The 23612-nt window shown below is 43.2% G+C and overlaps 1 protein-coding gene across 1 annotated transcript in view; it reads left to right on the top strand.

The window, feature by feature from the left end:
* The window catches only part of LOC121573360 (YTH domain-containing protein 1-like), a 55341-nt gene that overhangs the window by 18577 nt on the left and 13152 nt on the right, over positions 1 to 23612 (top strand). Inside the window, exons 4-10 of the mRNA XM_041885267.2 lie at positions 3807 to 4155; positions 5465 to 5613; positions 6422 to 6530; positions 8354 to 8471; positions 8758 to 8842; positions 15353 to 15522; positions 22751 to 22830. Of these exons, the coding sequence (XP_041741201.2) occupies positions 3807 to 4155; positions 5465 to 5613; positions 6422 to 6530; positions 8354 to 8471; positions 8758 to 8842; positions 15353 to 15522; positions 22751 to 22830 (1060 nt within the window). The remainder of the gene's footprint in view (positions 1 to 3806; positions 4156 to 5464; positions 5614 to 6421; positions 6531 to 8353; positions 8472 to 8757; positions 8843 to 15352; positions 15523 to 22750; positions 22831 to 23612) is intronic.

Below are 23612 nucleotides of genomic sequence, written 5' to 3'. Positions count from 1 at the left end.
TAATAGTACAATTGGTTAGAGGGCTGTAAAACGGCAGCCATCTTCTTCCGGCGCTGTTCTTGAAAAAAAAAAAAAATGATGCAGAATTAAAATCACCGGCAACAAGGAAGTCAGCCTCTGGTACGTTTTCCTGCTTGTTTATAGCCTCGTACAGTTAATTAAGTGCCAGCTTGTTATATTTCTTGTCCTGAGGTGGAATGTGTGTGTGTATGTGTATATAGATATAGATATAGATATAGATATAGAACAGTCACGATAACAGCTGAAAACTCTCGAGGTAGAAGGGTCAGCATTTTACCATTGGGTATTCCAAGACGAGTGAACAATGGGTCGACACTTCCACCACGCTTGAGTCAGCACACTAGTTGTTGATGAAAAGTCAAAGTCAAAGTCCCCCTTCTCAATTTCCCTGACTCCACTGTCCTGTCTGCACGGTGAATGGGGAATCCATTGAGTTGGATAGCCATGAGGGGGGGTATATTGTCCGAGAGCCATGTTTCAGAAAAGCAGAGTCCCGTTGGTAGCAAATCCGTGCTCTGAGGTCATCCATCTTATTATCAAGTGACTGTACATTGGCCAGTAGAATGGCGGGAAGAGGTGGCTGGTTTTCCCTTCACCTTAAACTCGCCAGGATCCTCTCTTGCCTCTGTGACGCCGTTGTTTCCTCTTGGGTAGCCCAACAATTGGGTCAGAATTACAAAAAGAGTCCATTGCAGATGAAGCCAGAATTGAGGTAACTGCCAGATCAAAAGTTATTGTTGGTTGTAAGAAATTATATACATTTTGAATGAATAATGTCTGACAATACCTTTTTTTATTCTATACATTTTGCTAGAATTTTTGCATCGCCACACTGACGTGTAAGGGGCCTCCAATTTTTTTAATGGACTGGATCTTTATATTTCCCACTTGTATCCTGTTTCAGTAATAATGAAATCAGACCTTCTTCTTGAGTGTCAGATAATATACCATTTACATAGGAGTGGTTAAAACATGCTAATAACGGTCCTCTGAGTATATCAAAAAAGGTTTGGTATACCTCGACTGGTATGCCATCCAACCCTGGAGTTTTCCCGGAGGCGGCAGTTGATGTGTTCAGAGGGTCCCTGGTTCGAGCCCCAGGACGAGGAGAGGGACGGAAGCAACACAAACCAACAAGGCACTACAGTAATACTGCAAAAAAATGTGGCAACGCAATTAACACTTTGTATTCAGGACAGAAAGTTATGTTTGGGGCAAATCCAATACAACACATTACTGAGTTCCACTCTCCATATTTGCAAGCATAGTGGTGGCTGCATCATGTTATGGGTATGCTTGTAATCTTTATAGAACTGGGGAGTTTTGCAGGATAAAAAAAAAAAAAACGGAATGGAGCCAAGCACAGGCAAAATCCTAGAGGTAAACCTGGTTGTCTGCTTTCCACCAGACACTGGGAGACAAATTCACCTTTCAGCAGGACAATAATCTTAAAAAACAAGGTCAAATCTACACTAGCGTTGCTTACCAAGAAGACCGAGTTACAGTTTTGACTTAAATCTACTTGAAAACAAAACATAAAGTCAAAAAATACAACAGAAAATATATATACAGTGTGTGCAAATGTAGCAAGTTATGGAGGTAAGGCAATAAATAGGCTATAGTGCAAAATAATTACAATTAGTATTAAGTATTCACATTACGAGTTCGGGTAATTCAAAAGTTACGTTACTGATTACAATTTTGGACTGGTAATTAATAACTGTAACAGATTACATTTAGAAAGTAACCTACCCAACCCTGGTTGTGTAACTCTGAAGCCCTATGTCGTACATCCCAAGTGGCACCCTATTCCCTATGTAGTGCACTACTTTAGACCCAGTGCCCTATGACACCCTATTCCCTATGTAGTGCACTACTTTAGACCAGAGCACTATGGGCCATTTGGGATGCAACTAGGATATGCACAACAGAGTCAAAGGTAGAGGCCCTGGTCAAAGGTAGTGCACTATATATGGAATAGTGTGTCATTTGGGACGGGGGTTAAAAATAATTTCACTATTCGAGTAGTATCATAAAAAAAAAATTCCCCGGATATACATGTGTTTTTTTTAAAACCTGAGCACTACTGCGCGAGGGAGGGTACGCTGGTGTTCTCGCTGCAGATGAGGGGGCCGCTGCGTGTGAGATGGTAGCGAGCAGACAGTACGGCTAAGACTAGCTAGCATGTAGCAGGCCACAATGTTATTCATCATCCCATATAACAAGTGTCCATCTTGACTGGAGTAGCCTAGAGGAGCTAGCCAGGCTAATTGAGGCTACATGCTACGCCTTCTCCACCACCCCATTCAGATAAAACAACAGTCTACTTATTCCGTCTTTCATTGCATTTTAGTGAACTCTCACTCCACTTGCTACACGTTGAGCATCGGGTGCCGCTTTGATTGGACGACCTAACCAACAGGCTACGCACGTGAAGGCCACCAGTCAGCTACCGGGCTTTTTATGGAGTGCACGTCATAAAAACTATAGGCTGCATTGAAACGTTTGTTGTTTTTATTAAATTAATAGTTTGAAATGTCATGCTATGTCCTTGTGTGTAACAATGTCACATATTTTTAATTTAGAAATGCCTTTTCAGTGTTAAAATAGGCCTATAGGAAAGTTAGCCTACAAAGATGGAAGCTACCGGTATCTTAATAATATAATAATAATAATATGCCATTTAGCAGACGCTTTTATCCAAAGCGACTTACAGTCATGAGTGCATACATTTTTATTTTTATTTTTTTTACGTATAGGTGGTCCCGGGGATCGAACCCACTACCCTGGCGTTACAAGCGCCGTGCTCTACCAGCTGAGCTACAGAGGACCATCTTCTTGCATTTCATAGTGTTGTAGCCTGTAATTAACATTTTTGTTTTGCAAACAGTAATTAACAGTTTCAGCATTTCTACATGTCGTGTTGCATTATTCAAATGTGTTAACTTCTGTGCAGCATGAGTGGTGATGCAGACCAGCCTCCCAGTGAGTTCAGTTCTTCAGAACAGACTAGAGCCAGTATGAGTGGGGAGGTAACATGATGCAGCCCAGACTGCCAGTGAGTTCAGTTCCTCAGGACTGGCTAAGTGTAGCAGGCACAGAGGCCTGGCGCTTAGTATTAAGGGGACATCGGCTGTGCTGATAAACGGACTTAATCCCCATCAGTAGACGACGTGAGACACATTTGACCCAAAGTAACAATTTGAGTACCGAACCGTTTTTAATGTTCTAGTATCGGTACAGAAGTTTCGGTGTATATACCGTGCAACACTAGTCCTTCCTCTGTGTTCTGTAGAGACTGAGGGTTCGGTTACTGATGTCCTTCTGTTCTGTAGAGACTGAGGGTTCGGTTACTGATGTCCTTCTGTTCTGTAGAGACTGAGGGTTCGGTTACTGATGTCCTTCTGTTCTGTAGAGACTGAGGGTTCGGTTACTGATGTCCTTCTGTTCTGTAGAGACTGAGGGTTCGGTTACTGATGTCCTTCTGTTCTGTAGAGACTGAGGGTTCGGTTACTGATGTCCTTCTGTTCTGTAGAGACTGAGGGTTCGGTTACTGATGTCCTTCTATTCTGTAGAGACTGAGGGTTAGGTTACTGATGTCCTTCTGTTCTGTAGAGACTGAGGGTTAGGTTACTGATGTCCTTCTGTTCTGTAGAGACTGAGGGTTCGGTTACTGATGTCCTTCCTCTGTGTTCTGTAGAGACTGAGGGTTCGGTTACTGATGTCCTTCTGTTCTGTAGAGACTGAGGGTTCGGTTACTGATGTCCTTCTGTTCTGTTGTCTAGAAGCTGATGCGTCCCAGTGAGGAGAGCGTTGGCATGGTCAGCCCTTCCTCTAAGGAAGAGGCAGAAGAGGAGGCATCCGACCAGGAGACGGGCAGCACGGCCGAGTCCTCCGAGGGAAACCCTTCCAACATGGAGGAAGAGGAGGACGGAGAGAATGACCCAGAGGAAGATGAGGAGGAGGAGGAGGAAGAAGAGGAGGAAGAGTATGAGCAGGAGCAAGGGGATCGCAGAGCCAGGAATGCGCCAAATGATTACGACACTCGCAGTGAAGCCAGCGACTCCCAGTCTGAGTCGGTGTCCTTCTCTGAGGGGGAGTCGGTTCACTCTGGCTCTGGGTCTGACGCCTCAGGTAATAAACACCTGGACAACATGTCCCGATTTATCTGTCCCTCCTTCCAAGTGTGCACTTGTTCACTTCCCTTCATGGATTAAGAAGGACATTACTGGTATAAGAAAATGGTGGACATTCCGTCTAGCTTATGCCTACACCAATTCAATGTTTATACAGGAAGCAGTCAACGAATGCACACTTCAGGAGGAAGAAGAGATTATTGGGACTCTCTTTCCTTTCACTATCGTTGTCAGACTCTCTTTCCTTTCACTATCGTTGTCAGACTCTCTTTCCTTTCACTATCGTTGTCAGACTCTCTTTCCTTTCACTATCGTTGTCAGACTCTCTTTCCTTTCACTATCGTTGTCAGACTCTCTTTTAATCACCCACACGTTACACCCTCCTAGGTCACTGTCGTGGTAATACCGTGATCACGTTACACCCTCCTAGTCCACTGTTGTGGTAATACCGTGATCACGTTACACCCTCCTAGGTCACTGTCGTGGTAATACCATGATCGCGTTACACACAAAGTGGCTATTTGAAGAATCTCAAATATAAAATATATTTTGATTTGGTTATCAAATGCACTGACAGTTTTAAAGCAGAACTACCAATTAAAACAAACCTGTTTTAATGGAAAAGCCCCAATCAGCAGTTAAGATGTGCAATCAGCAAGATGTGAGTTGTGTCCACTCCGGTAGCCTACACACCTCTGCTGCTAAAACTCTTAATTTTCCACAGTACATTTGGTAACAATGACCCGGCAAATTACATTGGTTGTGCCTCAATTAATAAAGCCTATGATTCTTCCATGCAGATGTCGCCTACCAATGTTAGAACAGGGACCGGGTAGGTCTCCCTCTCGTTGGCGCCATCAGCTGTCGTCTTCCACACTGTGGATCGGTGTCATGCTCAGTTACATGCAGAAAAAGGTTTTAATGGGCTGAAGGAGAGTACGCAACAATTCAGTCACAACAGATTTAGAGGTATTTTCAGAATAAGGCGGGAAAAACATTTAGTCAACCGCCCGGTTCATAACATTGGAATCGATTTACTTACCGATGCTCCCTTTTGGATCGGTTTGGGCTCTCGCGGACCGATGCACTAGAATCTTAAACATTTGAACCGGGGACCGATGCGTATCTGTGGTGTAATATCCTGAAAGCTCACTGTCTGCTTTGCTGCACCTGTCCGTGTATGTCTTTCATTGCTTGAAGAATCAATGTATAGATTTAGCTCTTGTTCTGAGTTTTTTTTTGCAGCCATGGCATGTGCTACGAATAAGTTATTTGCATGCATTTGAAAACGGTGTGGCGTTCTCCAGGTTCTGAGAAGACGCGTGAGAAGCTGTCGTCGTCTGTCCGCGCCGTTCGCAAGGACCAGACCAGCAAGCTGAAGTACGTCCTACGAGACGCCCGCTTCTTCCTGATCAAGAGCAACAACCATGAGAACGTCTCCCTGGCCAAGGCTAAGGTGCACTCCTTCATCTTAAAGGGATACTGCGACATTCTGGCATTTAGTTTCTGAGTTAAAGGGATGCTTTGAAATTCTGGCATACATATACCTTTTGTTCTACTTCCCCCAGTGTCAGATGAACTTGTGGATACCATTTTTTCATGTCTCTGCGTGCCGTATAAAGGAAGTTAGCGATGCTACCGTATCTGTAGACTTCCAGTCATTTATAAGTCATACTAACGCTAGTTAGCATTGGCTCGCGAAACTACCACTGACTTCCGTTATACGGCACACAGAGACATTCAAAAAATGCTATCCACAAGTTCATCTGACACTGGGGGAAGTAGAACAAGGGCTTGTATGGCAGAATTTCACAGTATCACTTGAACTCAGAAGCTGTGTCGCACATGGCACCCTATTCCCTATGTAGTGCACTACTTTTGACCAGGACCCATAGGGCTCTGACCAAAACTAGTGCCATGGTTAAAAGTAGTGCACTACATAGTGAATAGGGTGCTATTTGGGACACAACCATAGTCTCTTAAGAAGACTGTACAAAACACTGGTTACGGCAGGTAGCTTAGTGGTTAAGAGCGTTGTGCCAGTAACCGAAAAGGTCGCTGGTTCTAATCCCCGAGCCGACTAGGTGAAAAATCTGTCGATGTGCCCTTGAGCAAGGCACTTAACCCTAATTGCTCCTGTAAGTCGCTCTGGATAAATGACTAAAATGTAAATGCCTTTACATACAAACAAAAGTTTGTATGAAAAATGTTTCCCGACGATGAACACAAGCAAAACAGTGTAATGTTGACTGCGTTATTTCCAGGGGGTGTGGTCCACTCTGCCCGTTAATGAGAAGAAGCTGAACGCTGCCTTCCATTCCGCTCGCAGCGTCGTCCTGGTCTTCTCAGTCAAGGAGAGTGGCAAGTTCCAAGGTCAATACAGAGCGATAGCTATTAGGCTGCTATTCCTGTGGTTAACTTAATAGCCCCATAGACAGTGGGGAGAACAAGTATTTGATACACTGCCGATTTTGCAGGTTTTCCTACTTACAAAGCATGTAGAGGTCTGTAATTTTTATCATAGGTACACTTCAACTGTGAGAGACGGAATCTAAAACAAAAATCCAGAAAATCACATTGTATGATTTTTAAGTAATTCATTTGCATTTTATTGCGTGACATAAGTATTTGATCACCTACCAACCAGTAAGAATTCCGGCTCTCACAGACCTGTTAGTTTTTCTTTAATAAGCCCTCCTGTTCTCCACTCATTACCTGTATTAACTGCACCTGTTTGAACTCGTTACCTGTATAAAAGACACCTGTCCACACACTCAATCAAACAGACTCCAACCTCTCCACAATGGCCAAGACCAGAGAGCTGTGTAAGGACATCAGGGATAAAATTGTAGACCTGTACCAGGCTGGGATGGGCTACAGGACAATAGGCAAGCAGCTTGGTGAGAAGGCAACAACTGTTGGTGCAATTATTAGAAAATGGAAGAAGTTCAAGATGACGGTCAATCACCCTCGGTCTGGGGCTCCATGCAAGATCTCACCTCGTGGGGCATCAATGATCATGAGGAAGGTGAGGGATCAGCCCAGAACTACACGGCAGGACCTGGTCAATGACCTGAAGAGAGCTGGGACCACAGTCTCAAAGAAAACCATTAGTAACACACTACGCCGTCATGGATTAAAATCCTGCAGCACACGCAAGGTCCCCCTGCTCAAGCCAGCGCATGTCCAGGCTGTCTGAAGTTTGCCAATGACCATCTGGATGATCCAGAGGACGAATGGGAGAAGGTCATGTGGTCTGATGAGACAAAAATAGAGCTTTTTGGTCTAAACTCCACTCGCTGTGTTTGGAGGAAGAAGAAGGATGAGTACAACCCCAAGAACACCATCCCAACCGTGAAGCATGGAGGTGGAAACATCATTCTTTGGGGATGCTTTTCTGCAAAGGGGACAGGACGACTGCACCGTATTGAGGGGCGGATGGATGGGGCCATGTATCGTGAGATCTTGGCCAACAACCTCCTTCCCTCAGTAAGAGCATTGAAGATGGGTCGTGGCTGGGTCTTCCAGCATGACAATGACCCGAAACACACAGCCAGGGCAACTAAGGAGTGGCTCCGTAAGAAGCATCTCAAGGTCCTGGAGTGGCCTAGCCAGTCTCCAGACCTGAACCCAATAGAAAATCTTTGGAGGGAGCTGAAAGTCTGTATTGCCCAGCGACAGCCCCGAAACCTGAAGGATCTGGAGGTCTGTATGGAGGAGTGGGCCAAAATCCCTGCTGCAGTGTGTGCAAACCTGGTCAAGACCTACAGGAAACGTATGATCTCTGTAATTGCAAACAAAGGTTTCTGTACCAAATATTAAGTTCTGCTTTTCTGATGTATCAAATACTTATGTCATGCAATAAAATGCAAATTAATTACTTAAAAATCATACAATGTGTTTTTCTGGATTTTTGTTTTAGATTCCGTCTCTCACAGTTGAAGGGTACCTATGATAAAAATTACAGACCTCTACATGCTTTGTAAGTAGGAAAACCTGCAAAGTCGGCAGTGTATCAAATACTTGTTCTCCCCGCTGTATATGTATTCAACTCCACCAGAAGTGTCAAAGCTCCCCCAGGACTGGAGTTGCCTTTCTTTCAGTGTTGTGTAAATGTTGATCGCCCTTTTTAACTCAAGAGCGCGAGACGACAGTCCTGAAATAAGGTTAATAAAAATGAGTGTGTCCTCCTCCAGGTTTTGCCAGGCTGTCCTCTGAGTCCCATCATGGAGGGTCTCCCATCCACTGGGTCCTGCCTGCTGGGATGAACGCCAAGATGCTGGGTGGGGTGTTCAGGATCGACTGGATCTGCAGGTAAGGCCTAAGCTATGTCTTTATAATGTGGTGGCTAGAATATAAATGGAAATTCAGACAGATTAATTACGGGACGATTTCCCCGGACACAGATATAAACCTAGTCCTAGACTAAAATGCAAACTCAATGGATAATCTCCATATAAAAGAGCTTTTTAGTCAAGGACTGGGGTAAATCTCTATCTGGGAAACCGCCCCTTAGTGTTTTGTCATCTCAGACCTGTTTTTAAGACTTCTGCATCCATGACCTTGTTTAAATTAAAGCTCTAAACCATTTTATTTTCAGACGGGAGTTGCCATTCACTAAAACGGCTCACCTCTCCAACCCATGGAATGAACGCAAGCCTGTAAAGATCGGCCGGGATGGACAGGTGAACATTCTCGATTTATAAATTCTATCCATGTGCCAGAGTCGGGTCCTGTTGTAGTGCTGCGGACTCCGGACCACGCATTGGCCCCCTGGAAATCGGTTCACAACCTGCCCTGTAACCTTCCAGTCTGTTTGTCCCCACATCTGTCTCCTCGTCTAATTCACCTCTATCTACACCACATGACCAAAAGTATGTGGCACCTGCTTGTCGAACATCTCATTCCAAAATCATGGGCAATAATATGGAGTTGGTCCCCCTTTGCTGCTATAACAGCCTCCACTCTTCTGGGAAGGCTTTCCACTAGATGTTGGAACATTGCTGCGGGGACTTGCTCCCATTCAGTCACAAGAGCATTATTGAGGTCGGGCACTGATGTTGGGCGATTAGGCCTGGCTCGCAGTCGGCGTTCAAATTTATTTCAAAGGTGTTTGATGGGGTTGATGTAAGGGCTCTGTGCAGGCCAGTCAAGTTCTTCCACACCGATCTCGACAAACCATTTCTGTATGGACCTCGCTTTGTTTACGGGGGCGTTGTCATGCTGAAACAGGAAAAGGCCTTCCCCAAACTGTTGCCACAAAGTTGGAAGCACAGAATGTCAATGTATGCTGTAGTGTTAAGATTAGGTTTAGCCCAAACCATGAAAAACAGCCCTAGACAATTATTCCTCCTCCACCAAACTTTACAGTTGGCATTCGGACAGGTAGCATTCTCCTGGCGTCCGCCAAACCCAGATTCGTCTGTCGGACTGCCAGATGGTGAAGCGTGATTCATCACTCCAGAGAACGCGTTTCCACTGCTCAAGAGTCCAATGGCGGCGAGCTTTACACCACCCCAGCCGACGCTTGGCATTGCGCATGGTGATCTTAGGCTTGTGTGCGGCTGCTCGGCCATGGAAACCCATTTCATGAACCTCCCGACGAACAGCACTCGGCGGTCCTGTTCTGTGAGCTTGTGTGGCCTACCACTTTGCGGCTGAGCCGTTGTTGCTCCTAGACGTTTCCACTTCACAATAACAGCACTTACAGTTGACCGGGGCAGCTCTAGCGGGGCAGAAATTTGACGAACTGACTTGTTGGAAAGGTGACATCCTATGATGGTGCCACATTGAAAGTCACTGAGCTCTTCAGTAAGGCCAGTGTTTGTCTATGGAGATTGCATGGCTGTGTGCTCGATTTTATACACCTGTCAGCAACGGGTGTGGCTGAAATGGCCGAATCCACTAATTTGTCACATGTATATATAGCTGTATCTATCTGTCTCCTCTAATTCACCTCTTTATACAGTGCCTTCAGAAAGTATTCACACCCCTTGACTTTTTCCACATTTTGATGTGTTAAAGCTTGAATTTATAATGGGGCCTACACACACACTACCCCATAATGTCTAAGTGGAATTATGTTTTTAGAAAATTCACATAATACAAGTCACATAATAAGATGCATGGACTCACTCTGTGTGCAATAATAGTGTTTAACATGATTTTTGAATGACTACCTCATCTCTGTACCCCACACATATAATTAATCTGTAAGGTCCCTCAGTCAAGCAGTGAATTTCAAACACAGATTCAACCACAAAGACCAGGGAGGTTTTCCAATGCCTCGCAAAGGAGGGCTCCTATTGGTAGATAATAAATAAAAAATAAAAAAGGAGACATTGAATATCCCTTTGACCATGGTGAAGTTATTAATTACACTTTGGATGGTGTATCAATACACTCAGTCACTACAAAGATACAGGCCTCCTTCCTAACTCAGTTGCTGGAGAGGAAGGAAACCACTCAGGGATTTCACCATGAGGCCAATTGTGACTTTAAAACAGTTACAGAGTTAAATGGCTGTGATAGGAGAAAACTGAGGATGGATCAACAACATTGTAGTTACTCCACAATACTAACCTAAATTACAGAGTGAAAATAAAACAGAATAAAAAATATTCCAAAATTGCATCCTGTTTGCAATAAGGCACTTATCATCGGCTTCTTGACCAAATCTTTTATTTCTGAGGCTCTGTATCTGTGAGTGAGCAAATTCTCACAGTTTCTCATAGGAATTTGGGACTTCACTCATTTTCTCATGCCGAAACCGGATTAGATGCATAGCTAGTTAAATCAGAGTTAAAATACAAAAATATAATATTCACAATGTCACTAAGCAAAAAACAAAGAACCAAAATGGCAATGGCCACTACAATGTCAAAACAAAGTTTAGTACCGTTTGCTTGATTTTGCAGACCCGAGACTGGTGTATGGTCATTAGCTAGCTAGCTAACGTTGGCATGCTAGCGATGCTAGTATTAGCTAGGTAGCTAGCACGCTCTAGTATAGTCCAATGGAAACCGATGCAACCCTGCTGGCTACGTGGCTAGCTGGATGACCGGTGGTGACAGGGAGGTGTAATAAGTGTGATCGTGCAGAAATAGCAAAAAAAATACTGTTTTGATGACCTAGCTAAGTTAACTAACAAGGTATACCAGTTATCAAAGAGGATGCTAGCTAGCCTAGCATGCATGGCAGGACCAGCGATGTCAAAGATGGTAGACCGACTCTGGTGTTGTGTCAACATTAAAACCAGGATGCACAGATGCAGCTCTCATGAAATGATATTTTATTAGCTGTGGTTAAAAACAGTCACATACATTCACAATGCTATGAGCGAGTTGTAAACTCCTGAGTGGCGCAGTGGTCTAAGGCGCTGCATCGCAGTGCTAGCTGTGCCACTAGAGATCCTGGTTCGAATCCAGGCTCTGTCGCAGCCGGCCGCGGCCGGGAGACTCATGGGCGGCGCACAATTGGCCCAGCGTCGTCCAGGGTAGGGGAGGGAATGGCCGGCAGGGATGTAGCTCAGTTGATAGAGCATGGCGTTTGCAACGCCAGGGTTGTGGGTTAGATTCCCACGGGGGCCAGTATAAAAAATATATATATGTATTCACTAACTGTAAGTCGCTCTGGATAAGAGCGTCTGCTAAATGACTAAAATGTAAATGTAAACTAAAATAGTTTGCTAGATATCATCTAAAAAAAATGCATACGACAAAATATCTCTCAATACATTGCATATTGGTCCACAATTCCTCTGACATTTGGCTCGGAGTTGAAGAAAGAAGTGGAGACCAGATCACAGCAAACAGGAGAGGAATTGTAGCAATAGGCATTTTGACTTTGTGGCCGTGGTAACTAGTGATGACCTAGAATTGTCTTACATTTACATTTTACATTTTACATTTTTTTTGTCATTTAGCAGACGCTCTTATCCAGAGCGACTTACAGGAGCAATTAGGGTTAAGTGCCTTGCTCAAGGGCACATCGACAGATTTTTCACCTAGTCGGCTCGGCGATTAGAACCAGCGACCTTAAGGTTACTGGCACAACGCTCTTAACCACTAAGCTACCTGCCGCCCCGTACCTGCTGACCCAAATTACTGCCCTGATGACACAGACGGCTTCATCAACAACGGTAATGTGTGTTATGTGAGAAGTTGTATACCAAAAATAACCGGTTTGATAGTAGACCCAGTAGTAGTCATTTTGGTTGTGAAGCTTTGTTCTTTCTTTAGAACAACATTCATTTTACCACTTGGCTGTCTATTGCATCACGCTGTCACAGTCCCACCCAGTCAACACCACCTCAGTTACCGCGGTTTCCAAACTAGGGGGTCGCCATGTGTTGTCGCCTGATATGAAAATGGGGTCTCGGGAGAATTTCCAAAGTCCTGAAAGAAAGTTGTGTATGTGTGTGTATATATATATATATATATATATATATATATATATATATATATATATATATATAGATATATATATATATATATATATATAGTCTTTATCTCAATCATTGTAATGTGGTTAACCTTAAAAATCTCAATAAAAATTATTCTAATCCAATAGATTAAATTCAACCAGGTGATTGGTGGAAAAGGCTGCACTTGACCGTTGCACTTTAATCATTCCAACGCTACGCTATGAAACCACACACTCAAATCAAATTGTATTTGTCACATGCGCCGAATACAACAGGTGTGAAATGATTACTTACAAGCCCTTAACCAACAATGCAGTTTTAAGAAAATAGAGTTAAGTAAATATTTACTAAATAAACTAAAGTAAAAAATAAAAGAGCAACAATAAAATAACAATAACGAGGCTATATACAGGGGGGGGGTACCGGTACCGAGTCAATGTACGGGGGTACAGGTTAGTCAAGGTAATTGAGGTAATATGTACATGTAGGTAGGGGTAAAGTGACTATGCATAGATAATAAACAGCAAGTAGCGGCAGCGTAAAAAAAATGGCTTGGGGGTAGAAGCTGTTAAGTCTTTTGGACCTAGACTTGGCGCTCCGGTACTGCTTGAACAGTCTATGACTAGGGTGGATGGAGTCTGGCAATTTTTAGGGCCTTCCTCTGACACAGCCTGGTATAGAGGTCCTGGATGGCAGGAAGCTTGGCCCCAGTGAGGTGCTGGGCCGTACGCACTACCCTCTATAGTGCCTTGCGGTCGGAGGCCGAGCAGTTGCCACCAGTCAGGATGCTCTCGATGGTGCAGCTGTAGAACTTTTTGAGGATCTGAGGACCCATGCTTTTCAGTCTCCTGTGGAGAAATGGGCGTTGTCATGCCCTCTTCACGACTGTCTTGGTGTGTTTGGACCATGATAGTTTGTTGGTGATGTGGACACCAAGGAACTGGAAGCTCTTGACCCGCTCCACTAGAGCCCCGTCGATGTGGCTGGGGGCGTGCTCGGCCCTCCTTTTCCTGTAGTCCACGATCATCTCCTTTGTCTTGATCACGTTGAGGGAGAGGTTGTTGTCCTGGCACCACACGGCCAGGTCTCTGACCTCCTCCCTATAGGCTGTCTCATCGTTGTCGGTGATCAGGCCTACCACTGTTATGTCGTCAGCAAACTTAATGATGGTGTTGGAGTCGTGCCTGGCCATGCAGCCATGGGTGAACAGGGAGTACAGGAGGGGACTAAGCACGCACCCCTGAGGGGCCCCCGTGTTGAGGATCAGCGTGGCGGATGTGTTGTTACCTACCCTTACCACCTGGGGGCGGCCCGTCGAAGTCCAGGATCCAGTTGCAGATGGAGGTGTTTGGTCTCAGGGTCCTTAGCTTGGTGATGAGCTTTGAGGGCACTATGGTGTTGAACGCTGAGCTGTAGTCAATGAATAGCATTCTCACGTAGGTGTTCCTCTTGTCCAGGTGGGAAAGGGCAGTGTGGAGTGCAATAGAGATTGCGTCATCTGTGGATCTGTTGGGGCGGTATGCAAATTGGAGTGGGTCTAGGGATTCTGGGATGAAGGAGTTGATGTGAGCCATGACCAGCCTTTCAAAGCACTTCATGGATACAGACGTGAGTGCTACGGGTCAGTAGTCATTTAGGCAGGTTACCTTAGTGTTCTTGGGCACGGGCTATGGTGGTCTGCTTGAAACGTACACTACCAGTCAAAAGTTTGGACAGACCTACTCATTCAAGGGTTTTTCTTTATTAGTAAAAATTTTTACATTGTAGAATAATAGTGAAGACATCAAAACTATAAAATAACACATACGGAATCATGTAGTAACCAAAAAAGTGTTAAACAAATCATAATATATTTTATATTTGAGATTCTTCAAATAGCCACCCTTTGCATTGATGACAGCTTTGCACTCTCTTGCCGAGTTCCCAGTTGTCTTCAAAGCACCAAAAAGAAGAGACCTCTGGTGGCATGTCTTGTGGGGTATGCATGGGAGTCCGAGCTGTGTGCCAGTAGTTCAAACAGACAGCTTGGTGCATTCAACATGTCAATACCTCTCACAAATACAAGTAGTGATGAAGTCAATCTCTCCTCCACTTTGAGCCAGGAGAGATTGACATGCATATTATTATTGTTAGCGCTCTGTGTACATCCAAGGACCAGCCGTGCTGCCCTGTGCTGAGCCAATTGTAATTTTCCTAAGTCCCTCTTTGTGGCACCTGACCACACTACTGAACAGTAGTCCAGGAGTGACAAAACTAGGGCCTGTAGGACCTGCCTTGCTGATAGTGTTGTTAAGAAGGTAGAGCAGCACTTTATTATGGACAGACTTCTCCCCATCTTAGCTACTGTTGTATTAATATGTTTTGACCATGACAGTTTACAATCCAGGGTTACTCCAAGCAGTTTAGTCTCCTCAACTTGCTCAATTTCCACATTATTCATTACAAGATAACACGACAAAATGTGGAATAAGTCAAGGGGTATGAATACTTTCTGAAAGCACTATCTATCCAATAAAGAGAAAATACTATCCATCCTTTTCTCGCTAACTATTCACTCTCATGCAAATGACCCTATAGATTGACCGGCGGCTAACCAATTAACGGTTAACCGTTAATGTCCCTAAAGTGAATAGTTAGTTAAAGTAAATAGGTAAGACTAACTAACTATTCACTCTAAACTATTCACACTAACTTAGTTTGATTCACAGATATTCTATGGGTTGATCTACTAATCTGCCCCCCTCTCTCCCGTCCTCTTCCGGCCCTGCAGGAGATCGAGCCAGGGTGTGGGATGCAGCTGTGCATGCTGTTCCCCCAGGACGAGAGCATTGACTTGTATCAAGTTATTCATAAAATGCGACACAAGAGGAGGATGCCTTATGAGCCCCGCTCTCGAGGACGCCCGCCGCACAGAGAGCCCGCCCGAGGCGACCTGGGAAGGTTAGAAATGTTATTTGGACTGCTAGTGAGCTCTTTTGTCGACGTGATGATGGAGCGGTTCTGATATGACCATCTAACCGTCCTTCCCAGAGTGCTCTGCTCTCATCACATCCCAACGAAGAGGGAAACCTGAAATCCTCTGGGCTGCTGCCAAGGACCGCATACAGCCGCTCTGAGGAGGATAGATATATCTATGGCCCAGTGCTAACCACAGTATCTATGGCCCAGTGCTAACCACAGTATCTATGGCTCAGTGCTAACCACAGTATCTATGGCCCAGACAGTGCTAACCACAGTATCTATGGCCCAGTGCTAACCACAGTATCTATGGCCCAGTGCTAACCACAGTATCTATGGCCCAGTGCTAACCACAGTATCTATGGCCCAGTGCTAACCACAGTATCGTATATATAGGCCGGTGCTAACCACAGTATCTATGGCCCAGTGCTAACCACAGTATATATAGGCCGGTGCTAACCACAGTATCTATGGCCCAGTGCTAACCACAGTATATATAGGCCGGTGCCAACCACAGTATCTATGGCCCGGTGCTAACCACAGTATATATAGGCCGGTGCTAACCACAGTATATATAGGCCGGTGCTAACCACAGTATATATAGGCCGGTGCTAACCACAGTATATATAGGCCGGTGCTAACCACAGTATATATAGGCCGGTGCTAACCACAGTATATATAGGCCGGTGCTAACCACAGTATCTATAGGCCGGTGCTAACCTCAGTATATATAGGGTGGCCGGTGCTAACCACAGTATATATAGGCCGGTGCTAACCACAGTATATATAGGCCGGTGCTAACCACAGTATATATAGGCCGGTGCTAACCACAGTATATATAGGCCGGTGCTAACCACAGTATCTATAGGCCGGTGCTAACCTCAGTATATATAGGCCGGTGCTAACCACAGTATATATAGGCCGGTGCTAACCACATTGTATATATAGGCCGGTGCTAACCACAGTATATATAGGCCGGTGCTAACCACAGTATATATAGGCCGGTGCTAACCACAGTATATATAGGCCGGTGCTAACCACAGTATATATAGGCCGGTGCTAACCACAGTATATATAGGCCGGTGCTAACCACAGTATATATAGGCCGGTGCTAACCTCGTTACTAGTAGGCTGAGTCTGGCTTGTTTCTGTCTGCACGTGGTGGTGATGTATAATTCAGTGTAAAGAAACTGGGGTCTTGATATCTCCCTGAGTAATGAATGCAGTCTCGGTGTGAAAATGTATGCACTCACCAACTGTAAGTCGCTCTGGATAAGAGCGTCTGCTAAATGACTAAAATGTAAATGTACATTTGAACCATCGTACTAGCTACTTAAACCACCAACATTTTAGTTGTTTATACACACTTTTCAACAGTCATCAGGTTCACTGCTTGAATGAATTTTTCTAGGTAAGTTGTTTTAAATATGTTCCCAAAGTCTCTTCTTTCATGAGTATCCTGGGAAATAAACCTAATCATATATGGGACTTATAAACCTAATCATATATGGGGACTTATAAACCTAATCATATATGGGGACTTATAAACCTAATCATATATGGGGACTTATAAACCTAATCATATATGGGGACTTATAAACCTAATCATATATGGGGACTTATAAACCTAATCTCATATGGGGACTTATAAACCTAATCATATATGGGGACTTATAAACCTAATCATATATGGGGACTTATAAACCTAATCATATATGGGGACTTATAAACCTAATCATATATGGGGACTTATAAACCTAATCATATATGGGGACTTATAAACCTAATCATATATGGGGACTTATAAACCTAATCATATATGGGGACTTATAAACCTAATCATATATGGGGACTTATAAACCTAATCATATATGGGGACTTATAAATCTAATCATATATGGGGACTTATAAACCTAATCATATATGGGGACTTCTAAACCTAATCATATATGGGGACTTCTAAACCTAATCATATATGGGGACTTATAAACCTAATCATATATGGGGACTTATAAACCTAATCATATATGGGGACTTATAAACCTAATCATATATGGGGACTTATAAACCTAATCATATATGGGGACTTATAAACCTAATCATATATGGGGACTTATAAACCTAATCATATATGGGGACTTATAAACCTAATCATATATGGGGACTTATAAACCTAATCATATATGGGGACTTATAAACCTAATCATATATGGGACTTATAAACCTAATCATATATGGGGACTTATAAACCTAATCATATATGGGGACTTATAAACCTAATCATATATGGGGACTTATAAACCTAATCATATATGGGACTTATAAACCTAATCATATATGGGACTTATAAACCTAATCATATATGGGACTTATAAACCTAATCATATATGGGGACTTCTAAACCTAATCATATATGGACTTACAGTATGATATAATATAACGACAACCTGCACTGCCATAAATGGAAGGACAGAAAAGTAATGTTTTATGTCACATGATTTTGGACAAATCCGTCAAGACACCAAACATGATAAAAGGGTTAAACAGGTTTTAAATCAACTCGTGAATTTGATTTAATATTGCTATGACCCCCCTATTGTTGACCTATCAACAGCTGGAACAAGTTGTCCAGTGGAAGAAACCCTCAGTGGTACCCTAGTTTATAGAAAGACCCATATGGTACCCTAGTTTATAGAAAGACCCATATGGTACCCTAGTTTATAGAAAGACCCATATGGTACCCTAGTTTATAGAAAGACCCATATGGTACCCTAGTTTATAGAAAGACCCATATGGTACCCTAGTTTATAGAAAGACCCATATGGTACCCTAGTTTATAGAAAGACCCATATGGTACCCTAGTTTATAGAAAGACCCATATGGTACCCTAGTTTATAGAAAGACCCATATGGTACCCTAGTTTATAGAAAGACCCATATGGTACCCTAGTTTATAGAAAGACCCATATGGTACCCTAGTTTATAGAAAGACCCATATGGTACCCTAGTTTATAGAAAGACCCATATGGTACCCTAGTTTATAGAAAGACCCATATGGTACCCTAGTTTATAGAAAGACCCATATGTATCTTTACCCCTGGGGGGAGAGAGCCTGAGAGGAGGCAGTATGGTCTGAACTCTACAGTGGGGAAAAAAGTATTTAGTCAGCCACCAATTGTGCAAGTTCTCCCACTTAAAAAGATGAGAGAGGCCTGTAATTTTCATCATAGGTACACGTCAACTATGACAGACAAAATGAGAATTTTTTTCTCCAGAAAATCACATTGTAGGACTTTTAATGAATTTATTTGCAAATTGTGGTGGAAAATAAGTATTTTGTCAATAACAAAAGTTTCTCAATACTTTGTTATATACCCTTTGTTGGCAATGACACAGGTCAAACGTTTTCTGTAAGTCTTCACAAGGTTTTCACACACTGTTGCTGGTATTTTGGCCCATTCCTCCATGCAGATCTCCTCTAGAGCAGTGATGTTTTGGGGCTGTCGCTGGGCAACACAGACTTTCAACTCCCTCCAAAGATGTTCTATGGGGTTGAGATCTGGAGACTGGCTAGGCCACTCCAGGACCTTGAAGTGCTTCTTACGAAGCCACTCCTTCGTTGCCCGGGCGGTGTGTTTGGGATCATTGTCATGCTGAAAGACCCAGCCACGTTTCATCTTCAATGCCCTTGCTGATGAAAGGAGGTTTTCACTCAAAATCTCACGATACATGGCCCCATTCATTCTTTCCTTAACACGGATCAGTCATCCTGGTCCCTTTGCAGAAAAACAGCCCCAAAGCATGATGTTTCCACCCCCATGCTTCACAGTAGGTATGGTGTTCTTTGGATGCAACTCAGCATTCTTTGTCCTCTAAACACGACGAGTTGAGTTTTTACCAAAAAGTTCTATTTTGGTTTCATCTGACCATATGACATTCTCCCAATCCTCTTCAGGATCATCCAAATGCACTCTAGCAAACTTCAGACGGGCCTGGACATGTACTGGCTTAAGCAGGGGGGACACGTCTGGCACTGCAGGATTTGAGTCCCTGGCGGCGTAGTGTGTTACTGATGGTAGGCTTTGTTACTTTGGTCCCAGCTCTCTGCAGGTCATTCACTAGGTCCCCCTGTGTGGTTCTGGGATTTTTGCTCACCGTTCTTGTGATCATTTTGACCCCACGGGGTGAGATCTTGCGTGGAGCCCCAGATCGAGGGAGTTTATCAGTGGTCTTGTATGTCTTCCATTTCCTAATAATTGCTCCCACAGTTGATTTCTTCAAACCAAGCTGCTTACCTATTGCAGATTCAGTCTTCCCAGCCTGGTGCAGGTCTACAATTTTGTTTCTGGTGTCCTTTGACAGCTCTTTGGTCTTGGCCATAGTGGAGTTTGGAGTGTGACTGTTTGAGGTTGTGGACAGGTGTTTTTTATACTGATAACAAGTTCAAACAGGTGCCATTAATACAGGTAACGAGTGGAGGACAGAGGAGCCTCTTAAAGAAGAAGTTACAGGTCTGTGAGAGCCAGAAATCTTGCTTGTTTGTAGGTGACCAAATACTTATTTTCCACCATAATTTGCAAATAAATTCATAAAAAATCCTACAATGTGACTTCCTGGATTTTCTTTTCTCAATTTGTCTGTCATAGTTGACGTGTACCTATGATGAAAATTACAGGCCTCTCTCATCTTTTTAAGTGGGAGAACTTGCACAATTGGTGGCTGACTAAATACTTTTTTCCCCCACTGTACATACTGCCTCCTCTACCACTGGGAGGAGGCAGTATGATCTGAACTCTATACATCTACCACTGGGAGGAGGCAGTATGATCTGAACTCTATACATCTACCACTGGGAGGAGGCAGTATGATCTGACCTCTATACATCTACCACTGGGAGGAGGCAGTATGATCTGACCTCTATACATCTACCACTGGGAGCAGAGGAGGCAGTATGATCTGAACTCTATACATCTACCACTGGGAGCAGAGGAGGCAGTATGGCCGGGTTGATAAAACAAACGTCGTTCACTCACTCGCTCTTCAGCAGACGTTCCTTTAACCAAAGGATATCTGTTGAACTGAAATAATGATTATCCTATTGTTCACTTAAAACCACCCGCCCCTACACCCCCTCCGCAGGAAATCATATTGGCGTGATTTTGTTTTGTGTAGGTGGTTAGGGAAATCTAAAGGACTAGGTTAGGAGTGTTTCCTAAAGGACAGGAGTGTTTCCATACCCTAACCTAAAGGACTAGGTTAGGAGTGTTTCCTAAAGGACAGGAGTGTTTCCATACCCTAACCTAAAGGACTAGGTTAGGAGTGTTTCCTAAAGGACAGGAGTGTTTCCATACCCTAACCTAAAGGACTAGGTTAGGAGTGTTTCCTAAAGGACAGGAGTGTTTCCATACCCTAACCTAAAGGACTAGGTTAGGAGTGTTTCCTAAAGGACAGGAGTGTTTCCATACCCTAACCTAAAGGACTGAGAATAAGGTAGGAGGAGACCCACTGGCAGAATGTTACAAACCCACTCGTTTCCTTTTGAAGGCCTTAATGGACTGAGAATGACACCACAAGGAAGGGAAGTTCTAAGCCAAAGGGGGTCGGTCACCTTTTGGTTTATAAAATGGCCGGAGTGAAGCTAATCCTCTGGTGTTTTCTTTTTGATTGCAATGGACTGCATCAATCACACCAATCAATCACCCCTTCTTTGCCCTCCCAGCCCGGCCCCTTCCTTGTAATGTCTTTGTGGCTGTAGACCCTAAACCATAAGATGGACTGTCTATATGAACTTTTGATATCTTAATATCAACGGTGACAGTCACAAAACTACAAGAAAAAGCGGTATGTTACCATTTTAACCAGCTCTTTCTCATTTACCTGTAGACCGTTTATTTACAGCTGAGTTAACTATCTGGTTGATTTTAATTGAACATGGAAGGTGTGTGTTGTGTGGTATCAGTGATTTACATTGTTATATTGATGGCTGGTCAGAAGCAGTAACAATGTAAGGGATAATCAACTCGGGGCTCTGTGCGTTCTATAGAAAATAATGAACGACGTGACCTTTCCACAGAGTTGCATTATTATCCAGAGAACACGTAGAGCCCAGAGTTGATTATAACCCTTTATACCACGGTTATAATTTAACACATTTGCCCGCTAGAAATGTGTTTCATTTGCCGCTAGAAATGTGTTCAACGTCCACTGAAGTAGCTTGCTAGTTTACTACATGGCTACAGTAGTTGCCTTGGTAACCAAACAGACTTGCTAGTTTAGCTAACCAAACCATCAGTACTCGCTTGCTATTATGAAAATCTAATTCAACACTAATAATACTGTTTTCAATTAGACTTCTCCTTTCAAAAGCTGCTCAAACAAAACATGTAAAAATTAACTATAGCCATTTAATTCTACCATGCAAATATACTGTGCATTATAGGGAAATAATGCACGCTCTAGAATGCCCTTCAAGCCAATCAGAAAGGAGTATTCAGCAATGTCATGGTATAAATTGGTTTAATTGTTATATTGATTGCTAGTCAGAAGCAGTAACTATATTGGTTTAATGCAGGGATTACGGTCTCTAGCTCCTTATTGGATAACACAAGGGGGTAAATAACAGATGCCCCAAACATTTTATCTAACAATGATGCACTTCAACAGTTACAGTACTGTAAACATCCTGTTTTAGCTGCAGAATTGGCTGAACTGTTATGGAACTAAGCTGAACAAAAACTAACTGGTGAATTAACTGTCTACAAGCAGTAAGATCTCATTGAAAATTTAATGGTTGATCAAGCAGTAAGATGTCATTGAGAATATAATGGTTGATTTGATAGTCTGCTCAGTATAACTCTGTACATGTTTAGTGTTTTTAAATGACTACTAAGTGTGTTATGGTATAGTCTGTTCAGATTGCATCAGAAATGTTTGTATCTATGATGTTAAAGGGCTACTAGGATGTTGGGCTGTATCTATGATGTTAAAGGGTTACTAGGATGTTGGGCTGTATCTATGATGTTAAAGGGTTACTAGGATGTTGGGCTGTATCTAGGATGTTAAAGGGCTACTAGGATGTTGGGCTGTATCTATGATGTTAAAGGGCTACTAGGATGTTTGGCTGTATCTATGATGTTAAAGGGCTACTATGATGTTTTGCTGTATCTTGTGTATCCTGGCATTTGTCTCAATTGTTTACCTAATTCATGTAGGCATCGGCCAGAGGAAAATGCCATTCACAACAGGAAACGCCCGAGGATTGACTATCCAGCAGAGTTCCCACAGAGACCAGGTTACTATTACTAACATATGAATTGGTACAGTATGAAAATGATGGTGTGCATCCCAAATGGCACCCTATTCCCTACATAGTGCACTACTTTAGACCAGAGAATGGCACCCTATTCCCTATATAGTGCACTACTTTAGACCAGAGAATGGCACCCTATTCCCTATATAGTGCACTACTTTAGACCAGAGAATGGCACCCTATTCCCTATATAGTGCACTACTTTAGACCAGAGAATGGCACCCTATTCCCTATATAGTGCACTACTTTAGACCAGAGAATGGCACCCTATTCCCTATATAGTGCACTACTCTTGACCAGGGCCAGCCCACCATTTTGTCACATAACTACTTACAGTGAGGGAAAAAAGTATTTGATCCCCTGCTGATTTTGTACGTTTGCCCACTGACAAAGAAATTATCAGTCTATAATTTTAATGTTAGGTTTATTTGAACAGTGAGAGACAGAATAACAACAAATAAATCCAGAAAAACTAATGTCAAAAATGTTATAAATTGATTTACATTTTAATGAGGGAAATAAGTATTTGACCCCCTCTCAATCAGAAAGATTTCTGGCTCCCAGGTGTCTTTTTATACAGGTAACAAGCTGAGATTAGGAGCACACTCTTAAAGGGAGTGCTCCTAATCTCAGTTTGTTACCTGTATAAAAGACACCTGTCCACAGAAGCAATCAATCAATCAATCAGATTCCAAACTCTCCACCATGGCCGAGACCAAAGAGCTCTCCAAGGATGTCAGGGACAAGATTGTAGACCTACACAA

Source organism: Coregonus clupeaformis, chromosome 9, assembly GCF_020615455.1.
Source record: "Coregonus clupeaformis isolate EN_2021a chromosome 9, ASM2061545v1, whole genome shotgun sequence".
Taxonomy (NCBI): Eukaryota; Metazoa; Chordata; class Actinopteri; order Salmoniformes; family Salmonidae; genus Coregonus; species Coregonus clupeaformis.
This window is presented reverse-complemented; position numbering and strand designations above follow the sequence as displayed.